At 36.0% G+C, this 12764-nt stretch overlaps 1 protein-coding gene across 1 annotated transcript; it reads left to right on the forward strand.

Moving 5' to 3' along the window:
- The first annotated feature begins 3789 nt into the window (after nucleotides 1-3789).
- Nucleotides 3790-4740, forward strand: LOC114633403 (olfactory receptor 2AG1-like). The gene has a single exon (XM_028781987.1). It carries the CDS (start codon nucleotides 3790-3792, stop codon nucleotides 4738-4740), a length of 951 nt encoding a protein of 316 aa, XP_028637820.1.
- The last annotated feature ends 8024 nt before the right edge of the window (nucleotides 4741-12764 follow it).

Below are 12764 nucleotides of genomic sequence, written 5' to 3' on the forward strand. Positions count from 1 at the left end.
AAGGATGTCAAGAAAGAGGAATACTCCTCCACTGCTTGTGGGATTGAAACTGGAACAGTCATTCTGGAAATCTATCTGATGGTTCCTCTAAAAATTGGAAATAGTTTTACCTCAAGACACAGATATATTGTTCCTGAGCATATACCCAAAAGTTGTTTCACCACACCAGAATGTGCTATACTATATTCATAGCAGCCTTATTCATGATAGCCAGAAACTGGAAGCAACCTAAATGTCCCTCAACTAAAGAATGGATACAGAAAATATGGTTCATCTACACAATGGAATACTATTCACATATTAAAAATGAGAACATCAAGAATTTTCCAGGCAAATTGATGGAACTAGAAAATATCACCCTGAATGAGGTAACTCCAACCCAAAAGGACATGCATGGTATATACTCACTGATACATGAATATTAGTCAAAAAGTACAGAATATCCATGATGCTCTGAAGTGTGTGGCCTTCCATTGGAGCATGCTTAACCTACCAGAAGCCTTAAATCCAATCAGAAAATTGTTGGTTACTCCAAAGACATTTTTCAATTATTGCATGAATGGGCATATCTTGCTAGAATGATTATTGTAGCCTGTAGGGTTCACACTTACATAGAATTGATGATTTAAACATGTTTGTGGAGAAATTTATATGGAAACACTTTGTCTACATAACTCCCACCATTACCCACTCCTGAGGTATGCAGTTTTATTTTCTAAGAATTTTTGTAGACATATCTTAATATGATATGTCCTATTACTGCCAGTGATAAGCTATTGTCATCTATGTGTATTTATATAGTGGGTATTTTGTCTCTGAAAGCATTTAAAATGATTTTCATTAATATTGACTCTCTACAATTCTAATATTGAGTAGATTTATTTCTATTTTTCTGCTTAATAATAGGAAATTGAACTCTTTCTTTAGCCATCACTCATGGCACCAAGACATGAGCACATACAGAAACTGTGCTAGATTGCCAGTGAAAAATGCAAGTATCTAGAACTACCTAGAGAAGCCATAATGACTTGAAGCAAAATAAGGAAAGCAGTATTCCACAAATACTGAGAAGAGGACATTATATTCTAGTATAGAAGGATGATCAAAAAGAAACCTCTGTAGTTCTAATCAGTTCCATTTTGATTTTCATTTAGAACTACATAAAAACTTTGGAAAGTATGGCGAGGTCTTGGTGTGTATCTGTGTCTTTAATCTCATCAGATGGCAAGCTAAGGAAACTGAATCCTACATTCAAAGGGAAGAGAAACCTAGGGCCTCAGAGCTCATTTAGTGACAGAACACCTCAGGAAAGGCAAACCAGAAAACACACCCAAGAGGACTCATTAACCTGTTTCAGAGACAAACATTTTCAAGGAGGTCATTTGAAGTAAGATATAAGTCCATCTAAAAATATACATAGAATTATGAAGAGAGGGGTTCTTGGGAATAAAAAAACAAGGCTCTGGTGTACTTCTGGCCCCAGGGATGTTTAATAGCACTAGACAAGGACCTTTGAGCTTTTGATGAAATTTTCTACTTCCTTACCACAACTTTGATATTGGCAGCAGAAACATGATAACCTCAGTGTGACACACAAAACAGTCTAAAGACTGACAAGAAGCTAGAGCAGCTGGTTCATTCCATGCAAGTTGTTTGAGTTGGCAGTTTCTAGTAATTCTGCTCAGGTATGTAAGCAAAAGAGACATTTTGTTGCTATGTGGACACTGGCCAAAATCTGTTAGCTGCTTGGCTGTCCCCACGGTTACATCCAGAGATGTCTGCAGATGAAAGGAGTTAATAACACATCCTTGACACCTGACAGGATGGATTTGTAATATACTGCACCAACGTAGCAAAACTTAATTCAAAACTTGTTGAAGGAAACCACATCTCCCCTCCATGTTTGTGATAAAGTATCTTCAATTGCCAAACAATCCAATGTGAAACCAGGGTGTAGGCAGCTAGGATTCCTACTACTTAAGGTAAGGAATTATATGTCTTTTTAAAGACATCTGTGTAGGTTTTAAGTATTTTCAGTCAAGAATTAGAGTCCAGAGCAATACCTAAGGGCTTAAAATGACATTTCTCAGGCTCTCTAGTACTTTAAATCCATGACATTTTTAGTCTATCTACTTTTGATTTTTGAAGATGAAAAGAATATCATTAGGACTGATTGATTTCATGTCATACTTGAGTAACTCCTTTCTGGAAGGAAACTCTGTATAGGCCTTTAGACTCCACAGATGTCCCTGGCTTCTGATAATACCTATAAGATAGATGAGTGCCCTCAAAGGACTATCTGATTTAATGAGATACTTGTTCCACATTCTCATATCTTTTAATTCTCAAAATAGTAATGGCCCCCGGACAAGACAATGGAGACTTGGAATATTAATGTAAATATGACAAGATGTGGCTACATGAATTACTCAAGATGTTTCATTTTCACATTCATTCTAACCCCATACTCTGAGTTGGCTTCATCAGTCCTGTTCCATGATGTGCAGCAAGGCTTCTTTCAATCTTAGAATCCTCCCCACACTGGCTTCTCCATGGCTTTGGGTGCCATACTACAATATCAGCTTCCCAGAAAGGAAGCTTTCCTATCCCTCTTCCCCTTCTATATAGAGTAAATGCTCTGTACTTACAGGAGGGAGAATGGACATTAAGATCGATGGCTGGATTAGGGTGGGATTGTTTGGACAGAATTCAGCACAGAATATTTACTCTTTGAGGAGTTTTGCCACATTATCTAAGCATAAACAGAACCACTTTTATATGAAGGGCAGAAATTTTTTTATTTCTGTGTCTTTGCAGACACACATTGTACAATAATCTGTTAAAATAGAAAAAAAATATGTTCACATTGATCCTAAATGTAACCCCCCAATATTTTCTTAAATACAATTTTCCAGAGGTTTAGACATCATCCTTTTTGGGGCTCATGGAGAGTGTGGGGCTTTGAAATATGTAATTAAGGTGGACAACCTTGTATTCATTAAGTAGACTGACTATGAATGAATGTGGACTTTCAGAATATAGAAAATGAGCTGGACAATTTGTTGCATTCTTAAAATGCCAACACTGAGGAGGCTGAAGCAAGAGGTTCTTGTGGCCACCTTGGACTGTATAGAAAGAGCAGCACACCTCTTTAATGCCAGCACTAGAGAGGCAGAAGCAGGTAGACTTCTGTGATTTTGAGACTAACCTGGTCTATAGAGTGAGTTCCAGGAAAGCCAGGGTTACACATAGAAACCCTGTCTTAAATAAAACAAAAGAAAAAAAATAAAGAATAATAATAACAAACCCAGAAATATGGATAAGCAGTGGACATAATTTATTAAAGCCACTCCTCTATATCAGTTGAGAATTTCATATTTAAAATATGTCTATTCACAAAGAAAACTGGAATATTAAAAACTATTAACCAAATTTACACTAAAGAAATGATGGGGTGTTTTATTAATCATAACAAAGACATAATTTGGTCTTTTTAGAGAGATACTTTTTCAGGTTATATCTTACAGAATATTTTCATCATGCTATAACCTATTTTAAAATTATTACTGCAGTCTATGATCTCCACTTAGATGAATCTTTCTTCAAGATATAATCATCAACTTGAAATTTGGAAACCAAGAATCATTGCTATTCACTAGTGGAAAAAATGTCATTTTACTGGAGTCCTATGGGATATTCTAAGTATACTCTGATGTTACAAAACCAGGATTCATATTAGCAAAATTGTGTCGAAGCTTCTTATTTTGGCTACTAAAGAAATGACACAGAATGGAGTCCTGGAACTCCACATTGGGAGGTGTCTTCATCTTGGTGGGGATTCTGGATGACAGTGACTTTCCTGAACTGCTCTGTGCTGTAATCACAGCCCTGTACATGTTGGCTATGACCAGCAATGGACTGCTGATCCTGGTCATCATGATGGATGCACAGCTCCATGTACCCATGTACTTTCTGCTTGGGCAGCTGTCTCTCATAGACTTCTTTCTCACATCGATTATTATTCCCAAGGCTGTCATGGATTTTCTACTCAAAGACAATACCATCTCTTTAGAGGGTTGTGCCCTTCAGATGTTCTTGGCACTCACACTTGGTGGTGCAGAAGACCTCCTTCTGGCCTTCATGGCCTATGACAGATATGTGGCCATTTGTCATCCCCTGAGTTATATGATTTTCATGAGGCCAAGTATCTGCCAGCTAGGAGTAGCCACAGCATGGATCCTGGGATTCCTGAGTGCTTTAGGATATACCATCCACACAATGCAATATCCCTTCTGCAAATCCCATAAGATCAGACATCTATTTTGTGAGATCCCTCCATTGCTGAAGTTAGCTTGTGCAGACACCTCCAAATATGAACTCATGGTTTATGTGATGGGTGTGGCCTTTCTAATTCCCCCACTTGCTGCCATTATGGCTTCCTATATATTAATTCTTTTCACAGTGCTCAACAAACCTTCAAATGAAGGAAGGAAGAAAGCCCTTGTCACCTGTTCTTCCCACTTGACAGTAGTTAGTCTGTACTATGGGGCTCTCACAGTTATGTATGTCCTACCCAGTTCCTATCTTAGTCCCAAACAAGAGAACATCCTCTCCGTTTTCTACACTGTAGTGACACCTGCTCTAAACCCCCTCATTTACAGTCTGAGGAATAAGGAGGTCACTGGGGCATTAAGGAAGGTCTTGGGCAAGTGGTTTCTGCCTACACAGTCAACTTTTTAGGAGCTTCTAATAGGTATCTTCTAGACTTAATTCTTTCTCAGTGTCAGCAGATTTCTGTTATAAATGAAATTATCACAATGAAACCAAGGAAGTGAATGTGTTTCTTTTTCTAGAGAATCAGAGAATATGTATCCTTGATAAAAGTTCTTGGAATTTTCTCATCATTTGGATTTTTACAAGAATAGGTACACACTATTTAAAATTATTCATTGTCTTTAAAAGTTAGTCTGTTTACCAGAGTAGCTGATTTTGAGGGTATCAGGGATATTCAGACAAGACAACTCTGGTCTTGTGTCCATACTGAACCAAAAATCAGAGAAAGTAATCTTAAATGGGTTTTTCCTAGATCAATAGGAGATGATTTTGAGACTTGTACAAATTTTAAACCAACTACTCTTGGTAAGATATAAATCAACACAAGTAGTTCTAATGATCACTTGACAGAGACCTGCATCATGTTCTTTCTTTCTCTCCCTGTAAGTACCAACTTATATGGATAGCCTGACAGACAACTTTTCTTGGATTCCGTGTGTGTGTGTGTGTGTGTGTGTGTGTGTGTGTGTGTGAGAGAGAGAGAGAGAGAGAGAGAGAGAGAGAGAATATACTTCATCCCTTTCTTCTCCTATTTCTCCTCCTCCTTCTCTTTTCTTCTCCTCTTCCTTTTCCTCTCTCTCCTTTTTTTTCTTCTTGTAGTGATTGGTAATGAAATGATCATTTTTAATTATAACTTGTAAATAATATATTAAAAGGAGCAAAATAAAACAGTGGTTTTCATTTGTCCTAATCATGTTTCAAAGTATCTTAACAATTGTAAATAGTTCATATGTTTGTTGTGTATACTTTAAACAATATACAATCTGAACATATGTCAAAATAACTAATAGCACCCCAAGTTTATACTTGGTTTTTATACCTTTTTATAATCAGTGAAAAACCTAGTCAGGATTATCATTATAAAAACATAATAACAGCAAATGGTGGCATGGGGAAGTTTACATGCACACTGTTAGCAAGAGAGTAAACTAGTGATCTACCTTCATAAATCTATCTAGAGGTTTCTCAAAAAGCTAAACTCAAACTACCATATGACCACTCCATATTCTCCTAGGAGTATACTGAAAAGATCTGTACCATATTCATATTCATAGAGACACGTGTTTGCCCATATTCATTTCTGCTGTTTATAAAAGTTGGGAATAGAATAGCAATAAAAATTTAGTCATCTCAAAAGAAAAATGAAATTATGAAATTGGTAGGCAACTTGATACAACTGAAAAGTAATTTTCTTAAGACTTATTTACTTTATGTGAGTATACTCTCACTATCTTCAAACACACCACAAGTGGGTATTGGATCCCATTATAGATAGATCTCATGGAAGAGCAATGAGAGCCCTTAACTGCTGAGCCATCTGTCCAGCCTAAAAGATAATAGTGACTGAGATAATTCATACACTGAAAGACAGGTGTTCCATGTCCTCTCACATGTTGATACTGACTTGAGTATTTAGTTTTGTATGTTTAACCTGATGCGTCTGTAGAAGAAGAAAGGAAAGTTTATAGGGGAGATTATAGTGTGGGTGGCTTTAGATAGAGATGGCAGCAGAACATAGAGGGTATGAAAGTAGAGATGGGAATATTGGTGGTGGAATGAAGTTATAAAAGGTAGGAAAGACATAGGATGAAGGTGGGATGTTGTTAAAAATAAAGGCTGTATGGAAAAATCATATGGAAACTTACTGTCTTGTAACTCAACCTAAAAAATAAATTTAAACTGTTTTTCTCTTTCTTTCTGTTTGAAACTGTTTTTCCAACTGTATTAAATGTTATGTATAATGGTATTGGGAATATGTATAATGGTGTTGGTAACTGGCTTGGGAAATTTATTAATGCCTTCTAAGGCTTTGTTTTTAATGTGGAATAAATACTCTTAGAACTGGTTAAATTATAAAATGAAATGAACTTTCTTTTTATTATTTATTATTATTATTGCTATTACTATTTACATTGATGGCATAGAAATTGAAAATGGAAGTGTGCAAACAAAGTCTACAGTGTTTTTAGTAGCAGAAACCTATCATCTAGTTATAATTTGCAACCAAAAACTACAGAGATAGTTTAAGTTGAATTGCATGCCTTGGGGTTTTTGTACCAAAATAACACACTGGAGAGTGACTTATATTTGTAACTTAGATTTTCATTAATAATCCATGTCTTCTGTGATCATCAGTGTTCACTCATGTGGAGTAACTCTGTTCAAACTCCTTTTTAAAGAAGCATATTTTAATTAGCTCAGAAACAAAGAGGGTTTTATAAAAACGTCTTCATAGATCCTATTTTTAATAAACTTCTCCTATCTTTCCTGTCCAACCCTGCCCACATACCTTCTTAAACCTTTGGCTCCTAGTATCCCCCTCCACATACTGTTTCTTTACACCATTGTATTGTAATATCCACTCTTGTTACATTGCTTATTTGAGTTGAAAAATTGTAGGTTCCAGTGTATCTTCTTTATATACACTTTAAAACACTTAGACTTTACCTGTCTGCCTCATTTCCCCATCCTCATTTTACTAGCTGCTTGAATCTTCCTGTACCCCACATTTCAGCTCTCTATTTTCACCTATACTCTATTATTACCTCACTCAATGCATGTACCTCCACTGTCATTTCACAACCCATTAATTCTTGTTTCACTCCTTCCTTGTTATCTCAGCCTTGCTGGCTTTGAGAGTGACTTTGAATTAGAACTTGAAAATGAATCCCAATTAAGGCTAAGCATGCACAGTGATGTATACTCAGTATTCTTACCACATAAGAGTCAATGTGTTGATTTCTCCCCACTAGAAAAAAATCTTGAGACATTTCTGCAACTAGAAAGAGACAGAGGATTTAAGGGTATGAGAGTGGAGAAAAGGGAGAGGTAAGCCAGTGTCTCTGTGTTTCTGGGAACTGAGAGAATAAAGGATTTCAAGGGAAGAGAGAATGATCAACTGTCTATGTTGTTGACATTGTGGGAAAAGAGGATAAGAAAGGGGTTTTCCATATAGTTCATAATGATGAATTGTCAATAACAGGCACATGGAATGAGAAAAGAACTTGATTGATTGAATTCCTGTGACTAGATGATCATCAGAGAAGAAAATAAACACAGAAATTCTTTTTCTTTCTTTCTTTTTTTCATTTATGTGGAGAAGCTAAAGAAATGGAGCAGTAATGGAAAGAAATGGAGTTGTGGGGAACAGTATCTATGATGAGGCAATCAGAATTTATTTGTACTTTATAGTTATCTTTCAGAAAATAGAAGAAAACAGATTTCTTTTAAAAAGAAGTTATTGTTTAGGGATAAATTTTCGAGGAGGCCAATGAAATTGGACATTGGCTAGCAATTGATAGGGAATTATATTGAGGAAAACCAACACAAGCCTTTTAAGTACAGATGCAGGTGGATGGAAGATTTGGACATATTGAAGCCAACTCTGTTGACTGAATACTCTGTTCTTAATAAAGGATGGGACAAGGCTATCAGCTGAGACCATTGGTATCAAGCATCTATTAAAAAGGAATCAAGCATATATTTGGGAAACATGACAATATACTTTGTGTTTTGTGTTGTAAACTAAGCATGGTAAAAATGTTTAAATTACAAATTAGCTTTGAGTTGAATATTCTCATGATCTTATTTACATTGGGTTTTTATGATGTAGAAAATATTAATAACTTCATAAAGAGGATAGAGATATCACAATTGAGAATGTCGCACATCAACATTATCTGTTTCAGTTGCGCCTGTATTTCAGTATGTAAAAGAAACTCCCAGTACCACATAGTCAAGACACTAAATATACAGAACAAAGAAAGGATCTTAAAAACTTCCAGGAAAAAAGAACAACTCACACACTAAGGCAGGCCCATTAGAATAAAATATGACTTTTTTTTGTTTTGTTTTGTTTTGTTTTGTTTTGTTTTGTTTTGTTTTTCGAGACAGGGTTTCTCTGTATAGTCCTGGCTGTCCTGGAACTCACCCTGTAGACCAGGCTAGCCTCGAACTCAGAAATCCGCCTGCTTCTGCCTCCCAAGTGCTAGGATTAAAGGCGTGCGCCACCACCGCCCGGCAAAATATGACTTTTTAATAGAGACCTTGAAAGTCAAAAGGGCCTAGAATGATGTACTGAAAGCTCTGTAAGGCCACATAGAGTACCCTGACTACTTACTGTACCAAGAAAAGTATCTATTAGAGTAGAAAGAGAAAGAAAATCATTTTAAATAAGACCAAACTTAAGGAATTTTTTATTCACCAAGCTATCTCTACAGAGAATAGAAGGAATATCTCAGTCTGCAGAGGCTATACACACCCAAAAAGACACAAGGGATTAATAATCTCAGAACAGTTAACCAAAAGAGGCCTGAAAAAATTTACACTATAAACACTGTCCAATAATAACCCAATACTAATGGTCTTAATTTCACAATAAAAAGACACAAACTAACAGATTAGATTAGAAAATAGGATCCATAATTTTGTTGTCTCTAAGAAACATACCTCACCATCAAGGAGAGTGCTACCTTAAAGTAAAAGGATATCACTCTATAAAAATAATATTCAGTGTCAACACAATCCATACACTAATTGCAGTGCAATTAATCACAGAGATTGAAAAAAAATAATCTTAAAGTTTATATGGAAACAAGAATCCCATGATAACCTAAGCAGTCCTGAACAATAAAGTTACTGCAGAAGGTATTACCATTCCTGTTTTCAGGTTACATGAAATAAATCTATAGTACCAAAAAAATATAGCATCAGACTGACAGAAAAATACTCATATTCATCAGCTGAATATATTTGAGGACCCACATGTTTTTCTTACTCTATGTAAAGGTTTACTCCAAATGGATGAAGAACTTCAATTTATAATCCAATCTTGCAACTTACGAAATTTAGAAATACACATCAATTCTAGACATGGGAAAAGGCTTTCTGAACAGGATCCCAGTGGAGCTGGTATTAATACAAACAATTAATAAATAGAACCTCATAAAATTAAAAACCTATGTGTCAAAGGAGATAACATCATTAGATTGAAGCCACAGCCTTAAAAACAAACAAAAAACAAAAAAAACCCAAAATATTTTTATCAACTCCATCTCTGACAGAGGGTTAGTATCTAGCATATGTAAAGGATGCAAAAACAAACAAACAAAGAAACAACACTAAGAAAGCAAACAATTACAATTTTGGTAGGATAGAATAGTTGAGCTTTGGTAGAGACACATTGCCTTGGCTGTTATTGATTGTGTTCTTATGCTGTTGTCTAAGCATCTAGGTTTGGGGTTATTATAGATCTAGGTGCTAATTTCTGGATTTGTCTTTGTTGGGTGGGAATTTTTCTTGGTTTCTGTTTCTTCTATGGCTTTTCAGAGGAGGAAGGAGGTGAGAGTGTGGTCTGTGAGATCCACAGAAGACATGGACAGGAGTAAGAGGGACTTGCTGTTGGTGTTTTGTTGTAAAGCTAGCGGTGTCCCTGAGAATTGGGCCTGGGGATGGGTGACCTGGAGTTCAGGAAAGGTCTTCGATCTGTCTAAGAACATATTAAATCTAAAAATTCCTGATGCAAAGCTTCCATAGTGGAACACTATGAAATAACCAAACCTAAGAATCAACAGGAATAAAAGAAGGAAAAGAATTCCACCACAAATGTCCAAAAAAATCTTAACAAAATCATAGAAAAAAATTACCCTAACCTGAAGAAAGAGATGCTTGTAAAGGGATGAGAAGCACATAGAACACCAAATAGATTAGACTAGAAAAAAAAGTTCCCTTGCCACATAATAAAACACTGGATATACAGAACATAAAAACAATGTTAAAAGCTGCAAGGGGAAAAGACCAAGTAATGTATAAAGGCCAAACCATTATAATTACACCCAACTACTCAATGCAGACTCTAAAAGAAAGAAGAGCCTGAACAGATTCTAAGAGATCACAGATTCCAACCCACATCACTATACCCAGGGAAGCTTTCAATCACTATAGATGGAGAAATTAAGATATTCTATGATAAAGTGAAATTTTAAACAGAATTTTCTACAAATCTAGCTGTACAAAAGTTTCAAGAAGAAAAATTCCAACCCAAAGAGATTAACTACACCCATGAAAACAAAATAAATAATCTCATACCATCAAAACCAGAGAGAGAGAGAGAGAGAGAGAGAGAGAGAGAGAATAAACTAAGACTTTGAACATAAAAAAATCCAAAAGAATTAGAGACCAATTTTCTTTGTGAACATAGATCCAAAAATAGTCAGTGAAATACTTGCAAACCAAATCCAAGAACACACAAAAAGATCATCCACCATGATTAAGTAGGCTTCACCCCATCAAGGGCTGGTTCAACTCATGAAAATCAGTAAATATAATCTATTATATAAACAAACTGAAAGAATAAAAGCCACATGATCATTTCAAATGATGCATAAAAAGCATTTGACAAAATTCAACACTCCTTCATGATAAAACTACTGTAGAGATTATGAGTACAAGGGACATACCTAAATATAATAAAAGCAATTTACAGCAAACCTATAGCCAACATCATATTAAGTGGAGAGAAACTCAAAATAAGTCCACTAAAATCATGAACAAGGCAAGGCTGTCTATTCTCCTCAGATCTATTCAATACAGTACTTCTACCCATAGCAATAAAAGAACTAAAGGAAATAAAGGGTATATAACTTGGAAAGGAAGAAATCAAAGTATCAGCATTTACAGATGATATGATGTATTCATAAGGAACCCCAAAAGTTCCACCAGAGAATGCCTACAGCTAATAAACACCTTCAGCATACTGGTTGGATGCAAAATTGACACACACACCAAAAAAATCAGTAGCCCTCCTCTACACAAATTGTAATGGCGTGAGAAAGAAGTCAGGTATATAACGCCCTTCACAACAGCCACAAATAATATTAAATATCTAAGAGTGCTCTTAATCAAGCAAATAAAAGACTTGTATGACAAAAGCCTCAAGTCTTTGAAGAAAGAAATTGAAGAAGATAACAGAAGATAGAAAGATCTCTCATGCCCATGTACAATAGGATTAACATAGTAAAAATGGCCATCCTACCAAAGACAATCTACAGATTCAATGCACTCACCATCAAAATTCCAACACAATTGTTTACAGACCTTGAAAGAAAATTCTTCATCTGGAAAACAGAACCATGATAGTAAGTAAGTAAGTAAGTAAATAAATAAATAAATAAATAAACAAACCACAGTCCTAGAGTATCATTATTCCTGATTTCAAGTTGTACTATAGAGCTCTAGTAACAAAAACTTGTATTGGCATAAACCAGACGTGTTGATCAATAGATTCAAGGATTCCAGGATGGGACATGTGACGTGGAAGTTTCTGGATAAGTCAGGTGATACAGACTCACATGGTGCTTTGCTAATACAGACTCATATCATGAAGCTGCCTCATGTGGTGTTTGCTGAGGCAAAACCCATGAGAGGACATGTGATGTTTGAGGAGAGTATTAATAGGACTCAACTGACAGTGATGGTGTGCTTGCATAGCTAGATGGGCAATGCTTCCTTGGCCTGTGGCTTCGATCATCTTCACTTCATTGAGAGAGGCATAGCAGAGAACTTCTCCTGGTGACTCTTGCTGACTTGTGCCAATTCAGTGGAGGTCTGGCAGTTTCTGCTAGATCTTGCCACCTCTGCTGATTTATGTTTGTTCAACTGACACTACTGAACTGAATTGCTGGTATCCTGACAAACGGAGATTGGAATCACTCCAAGGAACTACTTATAAACCAGTACACATCCATTGTCATATTTACCATCGTTTCTCTCCTACCTTTGGACGATGGGATAGAAGGGGGTGTCAAAGCATTTGAGAACCCTTATTAACCCTTATTAAAAGTAGGTTTTAAAAATTCAAGATCTACAGACTTGGACACCACAAAACGTTTACCCTGCAATCTTTCCTGCTTTCAAAGTGTACAGGGGGATAA

The sequence above is a fragment of the Grammomys surdaster genome, unplaced genomic scaffold, assembly GCF_004785775.1.
Source record: "Grammomys surdaster isolate TR1022 unplaced genomic scaffold, NIH_TR_1.0 620, whole genome shotgun sequence".
In the NCBI taxonomy this organism is placed as follows: domain Eukaryota; kingdom Metazoa; phylum Chordata; class Mammalia; order Rodentia; family Muridae; genus Grammomys; species Grammomys surdaster.

What these genes read in the sequence shown, in the direction of transcription:
- LOC114633403 (XM_028781987.1), top strand. Translation starts at nt 3,790, where the DNA reads ATGGAGTCCTGGAACTCCACATTGGGAGGTGTCTTCATCTTGGTGGGG.